The sequence below is a fragment of the Trichomycterus rosablanca genome, chromosome 8 (genome assembly GCF_030014385.1).
Source record: "Trichomycterus rosablanca isolate fTriRos1 chromosome 8, fTriRos1.hap1, whole genome shotgun sequence".
Classification (NCBI taxonomy): domain Eukaryota; kingdom Metazoa; phylum Chordata; class Actinopteri; order Siluriformes; family Trichomycteridae; genus Trichomycterus; species Trichomycterus rosablanca.
Genome location: NC_085995.1, coordinates 20,438,996 through 20,463,422, shown reverse-complemented (window position 1 = coordinate 20,463,422; position 24,427 = coordinate 20,438,996). Strand labels below are relative to the sequence as shown.

The 24,427-nt window shown below is 40.7% G+C and overlaps 1 protein-coding gene across 1 annotated transcript in view; it reads left to right on the top strand.

The window, feature by feature from the left end:
* The window catches only part of ebf1a (EBF transcription factor 1a), a 220,317-nt gene that overhangs the window by 134,277 nt on the left and 61,613 nt on the right, over nucleotides 1–24,427 (top strand). Inside the window, exon 8 of the mRNA XM_062999912.1 lies at nucleotides 24,052–24,133. Coding sequence (XP_062855982.1) covers nucleotides 24,052–24,133 — 82 coding nt within the window. The remainder of the gene's footprint in view (nucleotides 1–24,051; nucleotides 24,134–24,427) is intronic.

Sequence of the window (24,427 nt, the reverse complement as noted above, 5' to 3'; positions counted from 1 at the left end):
TCGTAGGGTCTGTCTGAAAACGTAATGAGCTCCAGAGAAGACATCTGTCTAAATTCTTTGATACCTTAAATGCTGCCTACTGAGGTGCCTTAATTCTAAGTGATAATCTGACTGAATAATGAGGGAGCATCAGATGCTTCCTTAGCGGTGAAGGCAATACCAGCATTCAGTGTGGCACAACTTTTCTCACAAAAAAATGACAAATGTGTATGGACAGACTGGAAGCAACAGATGGAGTTCTTTTCAAATGTAAATATATTCTCATTGATTTTTAATTTGTATAAAGGCGCACAAGTGTAATTTATTTGCAAATTTCAGAGTGCAAAAACTCACTAGTTTTTCAGACAGACCCGTAATAGTCTTATACCAGATGCCCCGATTTCATGTCATCAGTGAGTCTTGGCCACCCATCAACCTGTCAGCTGTTTGTGGCATGTCACACCACTGTTGGTTGATTCTCAAAAATATTTCAACTCATCCATTTGTCTGGCCATAGCAATTTGGTCTTTACTCTGCCCATGTCTGCTGGATTCAACACTTTGCTACTAATAACTACCATCAGCATAACATTTAACATATTCCTGACCATGACATGCACAACTGTTATGAAATAGGCATTGCTATGCACATTTTTATGGGGACTTCTTATGATTTGACTCATCAGTTTATATACTAAACTACAGAAAATAAATGTGAACAGTTTTAACTCAGGGACTAAAGTAAATATTAATCCTCAGGGTCAAACTGCAGAAAGTCATTTGGTTACTCTATTTGTCTCCTAAATCTCCAGACTGCCCTCGGCCCTCTCTACCCAAAAAATCTGCTAGCACAACCTGCTCCTCTCTCTTTGTCTCTCTATCCTTCTCCCTGTCCCTCAGGCTTTGCTCTGGGCCACTCCGGCTGTTTGCTCGTTCTGCGAGCAGCCAATAGATTGTTATATATTAGTTTAATAAAGCCGGAGACAAATGATGCCCCCCTCAGGCCCGGCTCTTGTCGGAAAACTCGGCATTACACACTTCACGAACCAAATTAGCGGCGAGGCGCAACAAGCAGGCACGTCGCTTCTGTTCTGAGGATGATCTTCATGGCGGGACCCATTTCTCAGGCTGATAAATCTCACGTGTGCCATGACTCGGCCCACCCAAAGTAAATAGTGTAAATAATGAAAGGGCCTGCCAGTGCTGCGTGAGGAATGACTTTATCCTCCTTTCGCTATTTATACGGCCCCGCCGGAGATGAACCAAAAGGAAACAGGCAGCAAGAAAAAGCAAAAAAGGGAGAAAAGCTGTGTCTGATTGGATAATGAAAAAGCCCAGATAATGCCCCCTGGATAATAGAGATGGAGCACTGCTTCGGTGTTCGTGTTCATGAGCGTGTGTGTGAGTAAGAGCTTTTAATTGAGAGGTGAGGAGGGGGGTGGCTCGCTTAGGTTAACTCCATTCTTGAAGTGTCATTAATAGGAATGAGATAAGCTGGCTGTATGACTTGACATGCTCGATTAATGCCTCTGAGATTATGGATGTACATTTAGATTCCCAGGGAATTTGTACACCCTTGTAAGGGGCAAGTATGTCACAGCTTGGAATTGTCTTGGGATTTTAATCATTTCTGCAACTGTTTTATTTGACCAGTTGATTGGATAAATATGCAGGTATGTGGACACCTGACTATGAGCTTGTTGGACATCAGTTTCAAAACCGTGGGCGTTAACATGGAGTTGGCCCCCTCTTAGCTGGACCTCGGATGTTTTACCCACCCTGTTTTCATATGACTTAATTTTCTACTAGTAAGAATTTGTCTAGGTTTTTCTTTCTTTCTTTCTTTCTTTCTTTCTTTCTTTCTTTCTTTCTTTCTTTCTTTCTTTCTTTCTTTCTTTCTTTCTTTCTTTCTTTCTTTTTTATTTTGGGACAGGGGTGGCACGGTGGCTCAGTGTGTAGCACTGTCACCTCATGGCAAGAGCTCCAGTGGTCAAGCTCCGGTTTCCTCCTACAGTCCAAAGACAAGTGAGGTGAATTGAAGATACAAAATTGTCCATGACTGTGTTTGAGATAAAACTTGAACTGTAATGACTAACTACCGTTTATGTCATGAATGTAACCAAAGTGTAAAACATGACGTTAAAATCCTAATAAATAAATAAATAAAATTTTGGGACAGAATACAGATTTGGCATTTAAGTACTGTACTGTCATTGCATAATATATATATATTTTTTAAACTAGCAAAAATGCTACTCTTTTAGCTTTAAATAGCTATTACTGAATAACCAAAGTTTGTGATAGTTCAAATAGCTATAGAATAATTCATATTTAATGCCCTTTATTACAGACTGGACTAAATAATAAAGAACTCCAATTGTTTACATTATTATTAATATTTGCTAGTTATAACTTTTAGTTCTGATTAATTTTGTGTATGTATGTACGTATGTACAGTGTATCACAAAAGTGAGTACACCCCTCACATTTCTGCAAATATTTTATTATATCTTTTCATGGGACAACACTATAGAAATAAAACTTGGATATAACTTAGAGTAGTCAGTGTACAGCTTGTATAGCAGTGTAGATTTACTGTCTTCTGAAAATAACTCAACACACAGCCATTAATGTCTAAATGGCTGGCAACATAAGTGAGTACACCCCACAGTGAACATGTCCAAATTGTGCCCAAAGTGTCAATATTTTGTGTGACCACCATTATTATCCAGCACTGCCTTAACCCTCCTGGGCATGGAATTCACCAGAGCTGCACAGGTTGCTACTGGAATCCTCTTCCACTCCTCCATGATGACATCACGGAGCTGGTGGATGTTAGACACCTTGAACTCCTCCACCTTCCACTTGAGGATGCGCCACAGGTGCTCAATTGGGTTTAGTCCATCACCTTTACCTTCAGCTTCCTCAGCAAGGCAGTTGTCATCTTGGAGGTTGTGTTTGGGGTCGTTATCCTTTTGGAAAACTGCCATGAGGTCCAGTTTTCGAAGGGAGGGGATCATGCTCTGTTTCAGAATGTCACAGTACATGTTGGAATTCATGTTTCCCTCAATGAACTGCAGCTCCCCAGTGCCAGCAACACTCATGCAGCCCAAGACCATGATGCTACCACCACCATGCTTGACTGTAGGCAAGATACAGTTGTCTTGGTACTTCTCACCAGGGCGCCGCCACACATGCTGGACACCATCTGAGCCAAACAAGTTTATCTTGGTCTCGTCAGACCACAGGGCATTCCAGTAATCCATGTTCTTGGACTGCCTGTCTTCAGCAAACTGTTTGCGGGCTTTCTTGTGCGTCAGCTTCCTTCTGGGATGACGACCATGCAGACCGAGTTGATGCAGTGTGCGGCGTATGGTCTGAGCACTGACAGGCTGACCTCCCACGTCTTCAACCTCTGCAGCAATGCTGGCAGCACTCATGTGTCTATTTTTTAAAGCCAACCTCTGGATATGACGCCGAACACGTGGACTCAACTTCTTTGGTCGACCCTGGCGAAGCCTGTTCCGAGTGGACCCTGTCCTGGAAAACCGCTGTATGACCTTGGTCACCATGCTGTAGCTCCGTTTCAGGGTGTTAGCAATCTTCTTATAGCCCAGGCCATCTTTGTGGAGAGCAACAATTCTATTTCTCACATCCTCAGAGAGTTCTTTGCCATGAGGTGCCATGTTGAATATCCAGTGGCCAGTATGAGAGAATTGTACCCAAAACACCAAATTTAACAGCCCTGCTCCCCATTTACACCTGGGACCTTGACACATGACACCAGGGAGGGACAACGACACATTTGGGCACAATTTGGACATGTTCACTGTGGGGTGTACTCACTTATGTTGCCAGCTATTTAGACATTAATGGCTGTGTGTTGAGTTATTTTCAGAAGACAGTAAATCTACACTGCTATACAAGCTGTACACTGACTACTCTAAGTTATATCCAAGTTTCATGTCTATAGTGTTGTCCCATGAAAAGATATAATGAAATATTTGCAGAAATGTGAGGGGTGTACTCACTTTTGTGATACACTGTATGTATAGTTTGTGTAAATCCTATTCATTTTAACTATTCTCCAGGCTACCCAAGGTTTGGTTCCTCTTAGGGTTTCTTACTGTAATTTTAAGAGAATTTTCCTTGCCACTGTCACCCTTGGCTTACTCAACTGTGGTTTTTTGGTCTGTCGGTCCTGGATTCTGTAAAGCTGCTTATAGTAAAAAGCGCTATACAAATAAATTTGACTTGACTTGTTTAATTTAACACACTCTTAGTATTGCCTGAACATTTGAACATGTTACATCCTTGCATTAGTATTTGTTTTTGACAATCATCGGTTGTACAGGCTTTGTGTGTTCATAATACATATGACAGAGGCTGTTTTGCTTTCTGAATTGAAGAACTCGATCTTAATGATGGCCTGTACCATAGATCAAAACCTTCCCACTGAGCATGTTGTTCCACTAGCAATTTCCAAGAAGTTTATTATATCTGCTGTAATAATTCTGGTTGCTACAGGGATTACTTATAGGCTATTATTGCTCTTATGTTGTTGTTGTTTTTTTTTTCTTTTTATGGGGCTTGATTATGTGTTTAATTGTACCAAAGTGACATATAATCCCTATTTTAATTTAATGATAGCGAGAAAGTGAGATTATTAAAATATGGCTGCAAAGCCGGGCAGGGTGTATAATTATTTTAGTAAATTTGCGCTGCAAGGCATGGAAGCCAGACTCCACTCATTTGTAGCCATTTACTCCATGAGCTTTGGAGGCTAATTTAATAAAGCTCACCTCTCTTTTTATGAAGAGAGAATGTTTTGCGCTATAACCCAATATAAAGCTATACCAATTTGCTCCGCTAATATCTCCAGCACTTGCAGCTAATGGCGCTAACGCCAAACAGCCTGGAACTAGTAGTAAGCACAAACACTAATGAATAGGTGATGACTTTGCTGCTATTGCAGCACTTCTACTGTTGACCCACATCCTCTGAAAAATTTCTGATAATTAAGCAACATATTGAAGCTAGAGGAAAATAATTATCCGTTTCAATAAATGGGGGGGGGGGGGGGGTCGGGGTTCCTCTGAAGAAAAAAAGGAGAGAGCTGAGAAGAGTAAAGACGAGCTAAGATAAAAAATGAAGAACGCAGAGGAATAAAAAAACAACATTACACTATGCAGGTCACCTGTCAGCCGTCAAAGCAATTACAGCACCTCCTACCGCTAAATGTTTAAAGTGCACATTAGCATGTGGCGCGGCAATGTCGTGTCCCTGTGATCCCGAGGCTGGTAATCGCAGACAGCCGCTTACCGCCACAAATCACAGAAGACAGCAAGCTGTTAAAATCAATATGCCACAGTTTTGTACCGCTTCCGCTTCACTGCCCGTCGATGCGTGATATAATTTAAATAATAAATTATCGCGGAGCAGATTGGCAGGAAAGATCTCACACTGAACATCCAATGATATCCACGACCACAGTTACTAATGAGTATGACTACAAAGCCATCCATCTCGCTCCAATTTGCACTCCTGCATATATGTATACTCACACATAATGAAGTGTAAAGTCCTACTATAGTATATAAATATATATATATATACACCGATCATGCATAACATTATGACCACCTTTCTGTCCTGACCCGTGGATTAAGATCTAGGGAATTTGGAGGCTCAAACCCGTTGATGTGCTTCTCAAACCATTCCTGAACCATTTCTGCTTTGTGGCAGGGTGCATTATCCTGCTGAAAGAGGCCACAGCCATCAGGGAATACCATTTCCATGAAAGGGTGTACATGGTCTGCAACAATGCTTAGTAGGTGGCACGTGTCAAAGTAACATCCACATGGATGGCAAGACCCAAGGTTTCCCAGCAGAACATTGCCCAAAGCATCCCACTGCCTCCGCTGGCTGGTCTTCTTCCCATAGTGCATCCTGGTACCATGTGTTCCCCAGATAACATATATATACAGTATATATATATACAGTGTATCACAAAAGTGAGTACACCCCTCACATTTCTGCAAATATTTTATTATATCTTTTCATGGGACAACACTATAGAACTAAAACTTGGATATAACTTAGAGTAGTCAGTGTACAACTTGTATAGCAGTGTAGATTTACTGTCTTCTGAAAATAACTCAACACACAGCCATTAATGTCTAAATGGCTGGCAACATAAGTGAGTACACCCCACAGTGAACATGTCCAAATTGTGCCCAAAGTGTCAATATTTTGTGTGACCACCATTATTATCCAGCACTGCCTTAACCCTCCTGGGCATGGAATTCACCAGAGCTGCACAGGTTGCTACTGGAATCCTCTTCCACTCCTCCATGATGACATCACGGAGCTGGTGGATGTTAGACACCTTGAACTCCTCCACCTTCCACTTGAGGATGCGCCACAGGTGCTCAATTGGGTTTAGTCCATCACCTTTACCTTCAGCTTCCTCAGCAAGGCAGTTGTCATCTTAGAGGTTGTGTTTGGGGTCGTTATCGTGTTGGAAAACTGCCATGAGGCCCAGTTTTCGAAGGGAGGGGATCATGCTCTGTTTCCGAATGTCACAGTACATGTTGGAATTCATGTTTCCCTCAATGAACTGCAGCTCCCCAGTGCCAGCAACACTCATGCAGCCCAAGACTATGATGCTACCACCACCATGCTTGACTGTAGGCAAGATACAGTTGTCTTGGTACTTCTCACCAGGGCGCCGCCACACATGCTGGACACCATCTGAGCCAAACAAGTTTATCTTGGTCTCGTCAGACCACAGGGCATTCCAGTAATCCATGTTCTTGGACTGCTTGTCTTCAGCAAACTGTTTGCGGGCTTTCTTGTGCGTCAGCTTCCTTCTGGGATGACGACCATGCAGACCGAGTTGATGCAGTGTGCGGCGTATGGTCTGAGCACTGACAGGCTGACCTCCCACGTCTTCAACCTCTGCAGTAATGCTGGCAGCACTCATGTGTCTATCTTTTAAAGCCAACCTCTGGATATGACGCCGAACACGTGGACTCAACTTCTTTGGTCGACCCTGGCGAAGCCTGTTCCGAGTGGAACCTGTCCTGGAAAACCGCTGTATGACCTTGGCCACCATGCTGTAGCTCAGTTTCAGGGTGTTAGCAATCTTCTTATAGCCCAGGCCATCTTTGTGGAGAGCAACAATTCTATTTCTCACATCCTCAGAGAGTTCTTTGCCATGAGGTGCCATGTTGTATATCCAGTGGCCAGTATGAGAGAATTGTACCCAAAACACCAAATTTAACAGCCCTGCTCCCCATTTACACCTGGGACCTTGACACATGACACCAGGGAGGGACAACGACACATTTGGGCACAATTTGGACATGTTCACTGTGGGGTGTACTCACTTATGTTGCCAGCCATTTAGACATTAATGGCTGTGTGTTGAGTTATTTTCAGAAGACAGTAAATCTACACTGCTATACAAGTTGTACACTGACTACTCTAAGTTATATCCAAGTTTCATGTCTATAGTGTTGTCCCATGAAAAGATATAATGAAATATTTGCAGAAATGTGAGGGGTGTACTCACTTTTGTGATACACTGTATATATATAGGCGGCTTCACACAAAGATCAGTATTGCATTTATAGGGTCACGCATTGCCCTCTATTATTCCCCGTCTTTGTACATTCACAATCAACCAGCCAGCAGAGCCCACAATTTCAGCAGCAATAAGGAATCCTTTCAGCCCCTTCTCCCTCAGACAAAGCCAGTCATGTCTGTGTAATGTCCGGATGGCCCATAGCAAAGCTAAGATTAAAACTCTAAAGCTCAATATCTCAGCAGTGGTGGGCTACTTTGTTTTACCGATACATCATTCAAGAGCCCTAATAAGTATTTTTTAGGCTAAGTTTACAGGCTACTATTTGTGGAAAAGCTGGAAAATGCTAGAACAAAGACACATTTAATTTTATTTTCATCAATCGCTTTATTCCAGTCAGGATAAAGTCAAGTTTTATCGTAAACAATGGCAACATGGCAGGACTACCTCGGACAGAGTTTAAATCCATCACAGGGCTTTGGCCATCCCCCCTCATACACAGCCAGTTTGTTTGTGTAGAAGCTCTGGTAGCACCACTGAGATTTAAACTGTGCCACCCGAGTGACTGGAACCAGAATGTAGGTTAGAATGTTTCATAGGAAAGGTTTGAATTAGGTCAGCAGCGAGTGCACCTTCATGTGTTTATGCATTCTCAGCAAAAAATTCTCACTGTTCTTTGTGTCCTGCCTGAAAGAGACAGGTGAAGGAAAGTGCTACATGGCTATACATGTCTCCTCCACTCTGAGGAAATGAATTATGTGTGAGTATGTATTATGTCAAAAGAATGTCACTATCACTCAATGTTCCTGCCATCACATCAGAGTCGCTCAGACCTGATTCCATCAGATGGACACGCAAGATGACTGGCAGATTTTCTCCTCTGTCCTACCCATTCTTTTCGGACATAATGCATTAAATAAGTTCCTTCCCAGCTCTTTAGACAGGTCACTTTTTTCTTTCTTTAAGACTTTGTAATGGTGAGTGTCATGCTTTACCACAAGGGTGTCAGATGTAGCCCTAGACCTGCGAGAATATAGATAGAACTAAAGAGCCACAACTGGAAGGAAAAAAGTAAATGTAAGATGTGGTTAAAATAACAGCAACTAATAAAAATATCAAAATATGTTTACAGCAGCTGATAGGTATCAGAATGAACCAGTTAGGTTGATTAAGGTTAGGTTCGGGTTCGGTTTAGGGTTCGGGGTCTGGGTTTAGGGTTCGGGGTAAGGGTTCGGGTTTAGGGTTAGGATTAGGGTTAGGGTTCGGGGTTAGGGTTTAGGGTTCGGGTTAGTTCTCAAAAAAAGAATAGAAAGAGGAAACCCACTCTGCAGCAACTCTAAAAGGCTAAAAGGAGCAAGTCAGCCACTTTAATGTCCAATGTGGATCTATAAGTATGGCTCGTTCATAAGAGGGCCATCACACTGCTTCTGGAGGTAGCTCGCCCATCCAATGTTGTTCAGACATTTATGCCGACACAAACCCAAACTTAGAGTTGGTGACGAAGAAGAAAGCCAGCAATTCTGTAGGAAGTAAACTTCACCTTAAGCTAATTAAAAGTCAAGGATTTATAGTAAGTGTTCGTTACACTAACCAACTGACAATACAGTGGGGCCAAAAAGTATTTAGTCAGACACTGATTGTGCAGGTTCTCCTACTTAGAAAGATGAGAGAGGTCTGTAATTTTCATCATAGGTACCCTTCAACTAAAAGAGAAAAAAAAAATCCAGGAAATCACATTGTAGGATTTTTAAAGAATTTATTTGTAAATTATGGTGGAAAATAAGTATTTGGTCAATAACAAAAGTTCAACTCAATACTTTGTAACATGACCTTTGTTGGCAATGACAGAGGTCAAACGTTTCCTGTAAGTCTTCACCAGGTTTGCACACACTGTAGCTGGTATTTTGGCCCATTCCTCCATGCAGATCTCCTCTAGAGCAGTGATGTTTTGGGGCTGTCGCTGGGCAACACGGACTCCACAAATTTTCTATGGAGTTGAGGTCTGGAGACTGGCTAGGCCACTCCAGGACCTTGAAATGCTTTTTACGGAGCCACTCCTTCGTTGCCCGAGCGGTGTGTTTGGGATCATTGTCATGCTGGAAGACCCAGCCACGTTCCATCTTCAATGCTCTCACTGATGGAAGGAGGTTTTGGCTTAAAATCTCACGATACATGGCCCCGTTCATTCTTCCCTTAACACGGATCAGTCGTCCTGTCCCCTTTGCAGAAAAACAGCCCCAAAGCATGATGTTTCCGCCCCATGCTTCACAGTAGGTATGGTGTTTACTCAGCATTCTTCTTCCTCCAAACACGACGAGTTGAGTTTTTACCAAAAGGTTCCGTTTTGGTTTCATCTGACCACATGATATTCTCCCAATCCTCTTCTGGATCATCCATAAGCTCTCTGGCAAACTCTGGCCTGGACATGTACTGGCTTAAGCAGGGGGACACGCCTGGCACTGCAGGATTTGAGTCTCTCTCGACGTAGTGTGTTACTGATGGTAGCCTTGGTACTTTGGTCCCAGCTCTCTGCAGGTCATTCATCAGGTCCCTCCGTGTAGTTCTGGGATTTTTGCTCACCTTTCTCATGATCATTTTGACCCCACGGGATGAGATCTTGACCCCAAGGGAGATTATCAATGGTCTTGTATGTCTTCCATTTTCTTACAATTGCTCCCACAGTTGATTTATTCACACCAACCTGCTTGCCTTTTGTAGATTCACTCTTCCCAGCCTGGTGCAGGTCTACAGTTTTCTTCCTGGTGTCCTTCGACAGCTCTTTGGTCTTGGCCATGGTTGACTGTTTGAGGCTGTGGACAGGTGTCTTTTATACAGATAACAATGTCAAACAGGTGCCATTAATACATGTAACGAGTGGAGGACAGAAGAGCTTCTTAAAGAATAAGTTACAGGTCTGTGAAAGCCAGAAATCTTGCTTGTTTGTTATTGACCAAATACTTATATTCCACCATAATTTACAAATAAATTCTTTAAAAATCCTACAATGTGATTTCCTGGATTTTTTTTTCTCATTTTGTCTCTCATAGTTGAAGTGTACCTATGATGAAAATTACAGACCTCTCTCATCTTTCTAAGTACGAGAACTTGCACAATCAGTGGCTGACTAAATACTTTTTGACCCCACTGTATGCCTCATTGCTGGCTATTAATGGCATGGCAGGTTGGCATGATAATAGCCAGTCATATAGCTAATACTGTGTTTGATTTGCTCAAAACTGAACAGTAAAGACTTGAAATTGTGTATTTTATGGTCTCCACATATACAGTGTATTACAAAAGTGAGTACACCCCTCACATTTCTGCAAATATTTCATTATATCTTTTCATGGGACAACACTATAGAACTAAAACTTGGATATAACTTAGAGTAGTCAGTGTACAACTTGTATAGCAGTGTAGATTTACTGTCTTCTGAAAATAACTCAACACACAGCCATTAATGTCTAAATGGCTGGCAACATAAGTGAGTACACCCCACAGTGAACATGTCCAAATTGTGCCCAAAGTGTCAATATTTTGTGTGACCACCATTATTATCCAGCACTGCCTTAACCCTACTGGGCATGGAATTCACCAGAGCTGCACAGGTTGCTACTGGAATCCTCTTCCACTCCTCCATGATGACATCACGGAGCTGGTGGATGTTAGACACCTTGAACTCCTCCACCTTCCACTTGAGGATGCACCACAGGTGCTCAATTGGGTTTAGTCCATCACCTTTACCTTCAGCTTCCTCAGCAAGGCAGTTGTCATCTTGTAGGTTGTGTTAGTGGTCGTTATCGTGTTGGAAAACTGCCATGAGGCCCAGTTTTCGAAGGGAGGGGATCATGCTCTGTTTCAGAATGTCACAGTACATGTTGGAATTCATGTTTCCCTCAATGAACTGCAGCTCCCCCGTGCCAGCAACACTCATGCAGCCCAAGACCATGATGCTACCACCACCATGCTTGACTGTAGGCAAGATACAGTTGTCTTGGTACTTCTCACCAGGGCGCCGCCACACATGCTGGACACCATCTGAGCCAAACAAGTTTATCTTGGTCTCGTCAGACCACAGGGCATTCCAGTAATCCATGTTCTTGGACTGCTTGTTTTCAGCAAACTGTTTGCTGCCTTTCTTGTGCGTCAGCTTCCTTCTGGGATGACGACCATGCAGACCGAGTTGATGCAGTGTGCGGCGTATGGTCTGAGCACTGACAGGCTGACCTCCCACGTCTTCAACCTCTGCAGCAATGCTGGCAGCACTCATGTGTCTATTTTTTAAAGCCAACCTCTGGATATGACGCCGAACATGTGGACTCAACTTCTTTGGTCGACCCTGGCGAAGCCTGTTCCGAGTGGAACCTGTCCTGGAAAACCGCTGTATGACCTTGGCCACCATGCTGTAGCTCAGTTTCAGGGTGTTAGCAATCTTCTTATAGCCTAGGCCATCTTTGTGGAGAGCAACAATTCTATTTCTCACATTCTCAGAGAGTTCTTTGCCATGAGGTGCCATGTTGAATATCCAGTGGCCAGTATGAGAGAATTGTACCCAAAACACCAAATTTAACAGCCTTGCTCCCCATTTACACCTGGGACCTTGACACATGACACCAGGGAGGGACAACGACACATTTGGGCACAATTTGGACATGTTCACTGTGGGGTGTACTCACTTATGTTGCCAGCTATTTAGACATTAATGGCTGTGTGTTGAGTTATTTTCAGAAGACAGTAAATCTACACTGCTATACAAGTTGTACACTGACTACTCTAAGTTATATCCAAGTTTCATGTCTATAGTGTTGTCCCATGAAAAGATATAATGAAATATTTGCAGAAATGTGAGGGGTGTACTCACTTTTGTGATACACTGTACATACATAATACATACATAATAATGGAAAATCACAGATGCCTCTACTGAAGCCTGTCTTTAGAAAACTCTATCAGAGACCCAAAACCCTGATGTAATATGAACTTTATATGTATATTGATTGATCCAAAGTGAATACAATAACAGTATAAAAATAGAGTAGTTCTTTTTCTTTATTATTGTAATGTCAACCTAACTTGGGGTTGAAGAGATCTAGAATTTCTTGGTACAGATTCATCTTTGGGTTTTCTTCTTGGGTCAGAAAGTCAAAGCTGAATGTAGCATTTCCTTGCAATTTAGGTTATTTAGGGGGACAGTGGTAGCCTAGTGGGTAAAGCTTTGGGTTTAGTTTAAATCCCAGGTCTGCCATGCAGCCACTGTTGGGCCCTTGAGCAATGCCCTTAACCTGCACTCTGACCCCAACTTCCAAACAAGCTGGGATATGCAAAGAAAAATTTTTGTTGTACTGTACACGTGTATACACTGATCAGCCATAAAATTAAAACCACCCCCTTGTTTCTACTCAATGTCTATTTTATCAGCTCCACTTACCATATAGAAGCACTTTGTAGTTCTACAATTACTGACTGTAGTCCATCTGTTTCTCTACATGCTTTGTTAGCCCCCTTTCATGCTGTTCTTTAATAGTCAGTACCACTATACAGAGCAGGTATTATTTGGGTGGTGGATCATTCTCAGCACTGCAGTGACACTGACATGGTGGTGGTGTGTTAGTGTGTGTTGTGCTGGTATGAGTAGATCAGACACAACAGTGCTGCTGGAGTTTTTAAATACTGTGTCCACTCACTGTCCACTCTATTAGGCACTCCTACCTTGTTGGTTCACCTTGTAGATGTAAAGTCAGACACGATCGCTCATCTATTGCTGCTGTTTGAGTTGGTCATTACTGAGACGTCATCAGTGGTCACAGGATGCTTCCCACGGGGCACTGTTGGCTGAGTATATTTTTTGTTGGTGGACTTTTCTCAGTCCAGCAGTGACAGTGAGGTGTTTAAAAACACACTAACACACCACCACCATGTCAGTGTCACTGCAGTGCTGAGAGTGATCCACCACCTAATTGATACCTCCTCTGTGGTGGTCTGAGGGGGTCATGATCATTGAAGAACAGGGTGAAAGCAGGCTAACAAAGTATGCAGAGAAACAGATGGACTACAGTCAGTAATTGTAGAACTACAAAGTGCTTCTATATGGTAAGTGGTGCTGATAAAATGCTAAAATGGACAGTGTTATGGCTGATCAGTGTATGTATATGTGGCAATTAAGGGCATTCTATTCTATTTGTACTAATTTCCCCTGTACTAGTGTCCCTTTTGTTCACTTTCCCTTGTTGTGAATCAATTATGCTCAGCATATTCTCGCTCACCTTAATAGAGCACGCATTGCCATATTCCATTCAAGATGCTAAAAGTGGGATCAACTGGCATTATTTTACAAACATAAATAAGCCGTTCTCAGAGATAAGCGAGTGCACTCTCAACCTTTGGGGTAATTTGAAAGTGCACTTAAAAGCTCCATTGTTCACACCATAAGTGGGGAGGAAAGTGATCCGTTGAGCTGATAACCCTTTCGTTGCCCTCCCCATCATCCCTTCCTGCTTGGCTCCACCTTCCTCTCTGCCACATCTGCTGTTTTTCGCCAAAGGAAAAAAATCAATCTCTACACCATGAATTATTGAGGTGTTTGCCTACAGCTTCTGAAATATACAGGAGGGTCTTTCTTTCTGTTTTTTAATCTATGTAAAACATGACGGACATAGATCTTTCCTGCACGATTACACAATTACAATTGTGACAGTCACTGTTTGATACGACCATATTATGGTACTTTGTTCAAACCAGTGCTCTCCACAAAGCAGTTGAAAGATCATACATGATCTTATTTCCATCTGATTATCTAAAACCAGGGTCATCATGTAATCTGCCATTTAATCCATCATTAATTTGACAATTACAACCAAGGCTAAGCCTGAGTCAGGCAGATTACACATGTGAGGACAGAAACAGCTCTGAAGCGGGATATTCGCCGCTAACTCCACTCCTCTCTCGCTCTATCTGTCCACCAAGCACATATGTGACTTATCACATTATTATCTTCACTGCTCTAGCATGTGTTGCCATACCAGTATATTCCATAACATTACAAACCCACAGGAGCAGTTGCTCCTACTCCTGACATGACCAGTTTAGGCCCGTCGACGGCACCGTAAACACTAACACTGTAGCACTAATGATAGTATTAAAACAGGCAGTTGTTAGATGACGATCGTTACCCCACCTCCTCCAGCACTCGAGTTCTGAGTGACAGCTCCCAAAGCCCAAACGTGGCGGCTGCGCCGGCTTGCCCGACTTCAGCTATCAATTACAAGCTTGAATATGAAGTGTTTATTATGTAAAATAATTTGCTCATCCACAACGCACTTATCTCCAGGGTTTAGTTTTTCTGACTGAAGTGAATGCTCGACGTCGCTTACTCCTTTCACTCTTTCTCTTCCCGTCATCATTCGTTCTGTTTTTGTGCCGCATGTCTCTCACACGAGTTGGCTTAACTGGAGATAGTTTAGGACTTAATAGCGTAAAAAAAGAGAAAAAGAACAGAAAAACTTGTGAAACGTGTGAAAGATAATTTGAGGGCAGTGTGTGCTCTGTAAATACTTTGTTTTTAAATATTTTCGCTCGATTGACTGATTGAAATTTTTTTACTTTAAATTAAATAAATTCAATGAGTTATTCTACTTTTCTATCAGTTACTTTATCTTTTACTGTCCTCAAGGGTGGCACAATGTCTCAGTGTGTAGCACTGTTGCCTCACAACAAGAAGGTCCTGGGTTTGATCCCCATTGTGGGGTGGTCTGGGTCCTTACTGTGTGAGTTTTCTCCTGGAGCTCCGGTTTCCTCTCACAGTCCGAAGACATGCAAGTGAGGTGACTTGGAGATACAAAATTGTCCATGACTGTGTTTGACATTAAACTTGTTAACTAATGAACAAAAATGAACACCTCCTTGTTTCCACACTCACTGTCCATTTTATCAGCTCCACTTACTATACAGAAGCACATTGGTGGATCATTCTCAGAACTGCAGTGACACTGACATGGTGGTGGTGTGTTAGTGTGTGTTGTGCTGGTATGAGTGGATAAGACACAGCAGCGCTGAAGGAGTTTTTAAACACCTCACTGTCAGTCACTTTCCAGCCAACAGCGTCCTGTGGGCAGTGTCCTATTACCACTGATGAAGGTCTAGAAAATGACCAATTCAAACAGCAGCAATAGATGAGTGATCCTTTCTGACTTTACATCTACAAGGTGGACCAACTAGGTAGGAGTGTCTAATAGAATGGACAGTGAGTGGACACGGTATTTTAAAACTCCAGGAGCGCTGCTGTGTCTGATCCACTCATACCAGCACAACACACACTAACACACCACCATGTCAGTGTCACTGCAGTGCTGAGAATGATCCACCACCTAAATAATACCTGCTCTGTGGTGGCTCTGTGGTGGTCCTGACCATTGAAGAACAGTTAGAATCCACTTGTTGCAATTCGAATGTAACTGGACTTTGCAAATGGACACATTTAAGTCTATAATCGCTCGCAATTTACACTGCATTGTCAAGACGAAAAGCAAGCCATAAAGTCCAATAAACCGTGCAGCTCTGCAATCAAAGTAGGTTTTGGGGCCACACAGCTCCAGTGACCTGGGCTCAGTCCCCACTTACAATGAGGTGTGTAGTATTAAGTGTGTTTGCATGTGTGGTGCTTTGTAGTTGAGTAGTGCTATGTGTCTAGTGTGTTCCAGTGTTCTTAGGATAGAATCAACTTCACTGTGGATTGATTCAACAGAACGAATCTTTTGCTGATTTTTAATTATACCTTGTTATATTTCACCCTCTCACACAAAATAAACCCTCTATTTATTTGTGGAAAACTAGTGAGCTATCCCTCCCTCTTGTGTCATTATAAGCAATTTTTGTGCTTTTTTTTCATAATAGTTCTTGAGTTGCACCAAATTCACAGGCCAGTGCAGAAATCAAGCCATAACGAGACAGGGTGGGGGTGGGTATGAACGAGGGGTAAGACATCTGAAAGACCAGCTAAGCAAGCCAATGATATTTTTACTTATTTGCCTGGGTGGATCTTTTCCGAGACGTGTTTTTTGCTGACAGTTTTCAGACTGTCAGCACCCCATGCTCGCTCTTTGTTTGGCTAAACGGGGGGAAGAGAGAAGCCATGTTGTACAGTATCTGTCACGTTGTTTTGCTTGTATTTTTTATTCATGGTTAATATTTGGATAAATCTGCTTTCATTTCGCGACGTGCTTTCAGTTTGCAACAGTTCACGTCATTATTTTCTGTGTTTGTTCTGTTAGTGTTCCTCCCGGCTGAATTAAGAAAACCAGTGTTGTCACTTACAGTACGTTCCTGTTGGGTCTGGCAGGGACATGAAGCGTGTATTTTTGAAGTGTGAGCAATGCGTGTTTTTTTCAGAGGGGAACTTGGTGGAAGGCAAATAGGCACAGAGAGCAGACAGGGAGGCACAGTGGGGCTGGCACGCGTTGACACTGTTGCTCCAAAGATTAGGCCATCACTCTTCAGCTCGGTGTCCTGTTACTCAATTAGCCACCGCTTGCATGGCGAGGTTCGAAACAACTGCAGCATTCCTGCCATGCTCACAGCGCTGGAGTAATGGAGAGCCTGGGTGCCTGAACTGCACCGGGGACACTTTAAGATGTTTCATTCAGATCAGTCTGGGGTGAACCAATCGGGGAGCTGAAGATAAAGACAGAGTGGTGGAAGATGAAGAGAAAAAAAGTGAAAGAGATCAGGGAGATGAAGAGAGATATCATGCCATAGCGAGTCGAGTGGGCTCCATGGTGAAAATTGGTAATGCTGGATCTCTCTCTTTCTCTCTCTATTTCTCTCTCTGTCTTCTTAGCCTTCATAAAATATTCATGCTGGTTGTGCTCAGTGCCATAATTGCCATCTCAGCCTCTGAATAATTGATGGCCGGTGCCGTCAACTTGGTCTCATTTACTGAGGGTGTGGGTAACACCATACTCACACATGCCACATGCTGCACCACCACAATGCCGCATTTAGTGCTGACATTAGATTAGCTCACACTTTCTTTCTGCCCTGCTATGCTCTGCTCACATTCATCCTCCGTTGCCCACACAGCTCGTGCAAACAATTTGGAGAATGAATGTGGCTCTTGCAGCTGTAATGAAGAGTAAAATCGAATAGATTTAAGATTGTAAGTGTGTTTTGGGTGATTTGCAACTTAATGGCAAGTATTGCACGCTAGCTGTGAATTGATGGGTTTAATTATGGAGCTGATTCGTCATTTTTAGTTATTTAGAGCAGATTATCAATATAAATAAAGGTTGTATAATGTCATTCTTATTCATTTGCTGTTTCAAGCATGTAATATTTGGCATAAAGTTGCAAAATACATCTATAATCTAATATGTTTGATTTTACTCTTCAGTTCAACTCATTTTAAGTAAAACATTTAGATCTGAGAGTACAAAAAAAAAAAATAATAAAAAAAATATATTTTCTATTATACAGTATTGTTTATGTCTATGTAAATACAAAAAAAATATTACATTTTGAAAATCAAAATAAAAATATTTTTTCTACATTATAAAAAGTAAAGAAATCAAATATATATATATATTATTATTTTTATATTATTATATCATTATCCTTATTATTTCAAGCATGTAATATTTATAATATAATATATGTAATCTATAATCTAATATATTTAATTTTACTTTTCATTTTAGCTGCAGTTACAAGTCATTTTATTTAAAGCATTCAAATTTGAGAGTACAAAAATAGAATATTTATATTTATCATTATATGTATTGTTTATGCCTATATAAATACAAAAGAATATTACTTTAAAAAAATCTAAGTAAAAACACAAAAATAAATAAATAAAAATTACAAAAATTTTAGTAAATAAAAGTATTTTACAAATTTTACAAATATTTCTTTTCTATTTTTTACCATTTTTTTTATTTATTTACGCACATATATAATTAAAATAATATATAATAATAAAATATAATAAAATAATGTATATATAATTAGTGACTGCAACACTTTATCTCACTTTCTTCTGCTCTCACATTCATCCACTTCTTTGTCCTACATATTTTATTTCATTCTTTTTTGTTATGTATTTTCTCCCCATTTTCCTCCAGATTTAGCGCACTTAACCCACCCACACATAGACCGGCCCCCACCCTGCAGATGCGGTGGCCAATTGGTATCTGCTGCAGGCACTGCCAATTATGTCTGCCAGATGGCGCCCAGTCGACCTGGGGCAACACCGAGTTTCGAACCGAGGAGTTCAGAAACTCGGTACTGATGTGCTAGCGGAATATCCCGTTATTTAATTCTCATGTTTTATTTTCATTTTATCCTACTTTATTCAATGCAGTAACACCTTACACAGAACGCCAATCCATCACAGGGCCTCAGACAACCAACCCCCAGACTTACCAAATTGTGTCTGTATGTAAACTCCTAACTGGCTGATAGCAATTCTGCAGATTCAAACCCTGGATTATAGCGATAGTAGGCAGTGCAGTACCACTGTGCCAACCAAGGGACCTTATACTGATATGTTAATCTTCTAGTTCTTACAGCTGTAAACTAGTTATAGTTGTAAATATTGAAAATCCGGATATACTGACTATAATCACTGTAGTAATAGCCCATTCTGGGTGAATTGCACTTAATAGTCTGTCTTCAATCACTTCTTAAAGCATGTGGTCTTTTTACAAGGTGTTCTAGGGAAAGGAGAGTGTCCTCCTGTGGCCTCCTGACAAGCTCATGCTACAAAACTTGAATCTACATATAACAATAAAATTATGAGCCTTAATTTTTTATGGTATAATTATAATGATACAATTTCCAGGTATTGTCGCGTGTCATTGTTACTCAGTGGTAGACGATAGGCAGATTGTATGCTTAGGTCAAAGCCTCCCAAATCACAGTTGTGTCTGTTATGTTCTGAATTATGCTACACATATGTGTAGTGACCTATAAGACTGTAGTTTTACTGCCAAACATACAACTGTAGTTTTGTATATATTTATTTTTCTAGATTTATACAGGGGTGGGTAGCACTGTCGCCTCAAAGCAAGAAGGTTCTGGGTTTAATTCCCAGGTAGATCTGGCTGGGTCCTTCCTGTGTGAAGTTTGTATTTTCCCCCGTGTCCGTGTGGGTTTCCTCTGGCAGCTCCGGTTTCCTCCCACAGTCCAAAGATATGCAGTCAGGTTAACTGAAGATACTTAATTGCCCTGTGTGTGTGTGCCCTGGCAACCTATTACCCAGTAAATTATACCCACCATGACCCTGAATTAAAAAATTCAGGGTCACACAGACAATGAATGAATGAATATTCATACATTATGAAACCTTCATATGCTGAATTTAAACTTTGGCTTTATGTACTAAAACAATGCAACCAGCTTGCTGGAAATCCAAACTATTTCTTTGTATTTTTAAAGCAAGTGCATTGAAAAATTCCTGAACTTAAACTGTGTCTTCAAGAACTGAAGTATAATATTTTTGGCATTACGCCCACTTCTAACGTAGATAAAGAGTGGGAGCAGTAAGAGACCAATGTGTAGGTTTGTGAAGCTAAAGCAAGTGCCCTCTGGTTTTTGCAGGGGATTTAGAACTACAGAGCGTGTGTGATATCAGTGTTGGGGTTAAGCCTGGTGTTAGGAAGAATGGGTCACAGTCTGGGTGCTATTGACAGAAAGGGGCAGCTGAGAGAGACAGCAGAGTTGGATAGAGAGATCACGGGGAGCTCAGACTGACTGCATCACGAAAGCTGCAGGCCTCAGAGGTCTAACAGTAAATGATATCATTGATGCCTCCACCCCCCCTATTTCCCAACATACTCCATACAGCCAGCCCTCGGGGAAGAATCTGGTTAGCAAAACAGCGCTACTTTCACTGCTCTTTGTGTACACACAGTCACACATGCTTTGAATAATCGGAAGGCCAGTTCTGCATCTTTGTATAGTCTCGCCCCGGATGCTACATTGTCTTCAAGTGTGTACAAGTGAGTGGGGGCTGTCATTCTGACCTGTGCTCATTAGAGCCACCAGAACAGTTGGGACTGGATGGAAGAGGGATGGAACAAAGGATTGTGGAATGTGTAATAACAAGGGCATCAGACAAATGACAGATCCACGAAGATCCCGTGCAAATCCCAGCCAACACTCAAAGTTACATACAGTTGTCAAAAAATGACAACAGCACACACAGCAATACACTGTACTAAAGGATTGTAGTAGAGTTGAACTTAAAGACACATAGCCAAAAGTATGTGGACACCTGACATTTCAAACACAAATGGTAATAAAATACTGTAAATTGACGTCTTTGTGATCTTCTCAGCTATGACATCAATTACTGTTGTAATAAGGCTTCTCACAAGACTATGACGTATTTCTGTGGGAATTTATGCCCATTCAGTCAAAACAGTATTTATTTGTATGGCTGGGCACTAAAGTAATTGATGTTCCAGTTCAATCCAAAGCTGTTTGGTGTGGCTGAGGTCGGGGCTCTGTGCTTTTCTTCATGTCTTTATAGACCTTGCTTTGTACACATGGGGACAGTCATGCTGGGACAGAAAAGTGCCCTCCCTAAAATGTTGCTGCAAAGTTGGAAGCATGTCGTTTTCTTTATATAATTGATTTATTACACATTTTAGCAGTTGTTGAGGCTAAATCACATGAACTTAATAGTCAGAAGGGGTGTCCCAATGCTTTTGTCCATATAGTGTATTATAACCAAAGGATGCATGGGTGTGTGTGTGTGTGTCTGTGTGTGTGTGTGTGTGTGTGTGTGTGTGTGTGTGTGTGTGTGTGTGTGTGTGTGTGTGTGTGTGTGTGAACAAAACGCAGTGTTTGTATGTATGAACACATACAATAATATGTAAATCTGTAATTACATTTATTTTGTATTTAAATCAGTTGAAAAATAAATTAAGTAAATATTTAAATGTTAAGTACATGCAGTGAATACAATTTGATTAAAAAATAATAATAATGTTAAAAATTAGCTAAATTTCAGCTCAATATTAATGTATGCAATTAAATTATTATTATCAAAACAGTTTTACTGTATTTACTGTGATTGGTTTTTAGGTTTAACTAATATAGTCAAGATTTTAAAACATTAAATACAAATTAAATAAACAAAATTAAATAAACAAATAGAAAAAACTAAACTATTGCATCTGAAAAATTTTATTTCATCTCTCCAGCACTGTTCTGGTGATAGACAGACAGATGGATGGATGGATGGATGGACGGACAGAGAACCAGATAGACGGATAGATAGAACCAGATAGACGGATAGATGGACGAATAGATAAATAGACAGATGGATGGACAGACAGACAGATAGATGGATGGATGGACGAATAGATAGATGGATGGATGGATGGATGGATGAATGGACGGATGGATGGATGGATGGACAGATAGATGGATGGACGAATAGATAAATGGATAGATGGATAGATAGATAGATAGATAGATAGATAGATAGATAGATAGATAGATAGATAGATAGATAGATAGATGGATGGATGGATGGATGGATGGATGGATGGATGGATGGATGGATGGATGGATGGATGGACAGATAGATGGATGGACGAACAGATAAATAGATGGATGGATGGATAGATAGATGGATGGATAGATGGCTAGATAGATGGATGGATGGATGGATGGATGGATGGATGGATGGATGGATGGATGGATGGATGGATGGATGGATGGATGGATAGATGGATAGATAGATAGATAGATAGATAGATAGATAGATAGATAGATAGATAGATAGATAGATAGAGATCATATGATTATGTTAAGCTTTATTGTAATAACATGCTATGCTTTACCAATACATAACTACAGTATCAAATGAACACAATAAAATCACAAAAAAGGACACACTGGAAATACCAATTTCAGTCACATAAATGTAACTACACCTCCAGTACCTCACCTACATGCAGTTTTTTCTCTTGAATTTTATAAAATTAGTGTCATTTATTTTAACAATATAACACAAAATGCCACGATTTATATGAATTATTGATTCATTCAGACAAGACATATGGAAGTAATTTAATTTCATTAAATAGATTAAAATTGGTTACCCGAAAGTAAGTGCAAATGAAGAGCCGTCTTATTTTTGAATACATTTTTCTTGCAATGTTATTAGAGACATACATATTTGTTTGTTTTTCTTAATTTACATTAATATATGTGCTTTATTAAAAATGTTTTACTTTTCACATACAACATGACAACATATGAGCCCATATGAGTAAGTCTGAGCCCACATGTAATGTAATTTATTTTACAATTTAGGATATTGACACTACTTGCATTTGGTGACATCTTATTAGGAGGATTTAATAAGATGTCCTTCTTATGTTGGATTACCAGTATTACTGTGTGCAATTATTTAGCAGCTCAAAATCAGATCAAAATCAGATCGAAAATACTGTGTAGCTGTGAACCTGAGGGTACAAGCAACTGGAAAAATTGCAAGTCATGACTGTGACGTCCCATAGGGCGTATTTGTAAACTGTAAATGTGTAAAAAGGAAAGCAAAGAGAAACCCTGCTTTGTTAATTAATAGTGGAAATCAAAAGATGGGGAATCATGCAGATCAAACCTGCTGCGTTTGCTACAAGTACAAGGAATATTTTCATTAGGTGGAAAATTAATACACTTACAAACACTTTATTTATTGATAAAAAAGTGTCATTGGTATGACCAATACTATTAGTTCTAGCTTCTTTTGACTGTAACTCTTGGCATGGGTTTGCAAGTGTTTTTCTGAACCTGTTGTTAAATTATTTACTCATGCCATTGGGACGAGGCTATAGAACTTATAAATATCTCTGTCCATATAGATTACAAGCTGTTAAGACTATTTCTATTAAAAAAGATGCCATGCCCTTTAGTTCTGCTGAGATGTAATCATATTTGTATGTCTGTAGCTTCCTGTGATAATAACAGGTTAACCTTGCACTATCAGCTCAGTGTGATGGAAATAATGCTTAGGATTTGCTATTGATAGAAATTAAATTCATCACAAATATATAACATTTGAGTGAAGGCTCATTTAGGGGTCCAAAGGTGCCAGCATGGTTGTGCCAGGCTTTAATCTTAAAACCTTACAATGAATACTTTAGTCCTAACAGCTAAGAGCCCACTGCCCTTATTAGCAGACTATGGCATCCCTAGGATTCAGACCTCACTCACTCACTTTCCAAGTCGCTTATCCTAATCAGGGTCATGGGGGGTGCCGCAGCCTATCCCAGCTCTCAATAGAGGCGCAAGGTACACAGTAACACCCTGGACAGAAAGCCAGTCTATTGCAGAGCAAGGATACACACAAACACATTTACACCTTCTTGCTGTGAGTTGACAGTGCCACCCGGATTCAGACCTGTGATTTACTAGATGGGTCATTTTACCATGGCACGCACTTATACTGAGGTATTCTGTTTTTTTGTGCCTTTCTAGATTTTTCCTCAAGTTCTTTCTGAAGTGCAACCAGAACTGTCTAAAGAATGCAGGAAACCCACGAGATATGCGACGCTTCCAGGTAACACAAACTTCAAAATACGGCATGTACTTTTCTTGAAATTCAAATGCAGTGATCCAACACAGTATTTTAAATATGATCAATTTAAGTGTAGGATAAAGCTGGGCACTTGTCTTCTAATGTTTGCCAGAACTTATTAAACTTTGATTACTCTAAGACTCTTAAAGCTTAGAAGCCATAAATTAAAGAAGAACTACTCTTCTTACTCGAGGACATTAACAGTCTGAACAGCAGTGGTCATTGTCCTGTTTAGGATGGTGTGATTTATATATAAGGGTTAGGGGAGGAAAAATA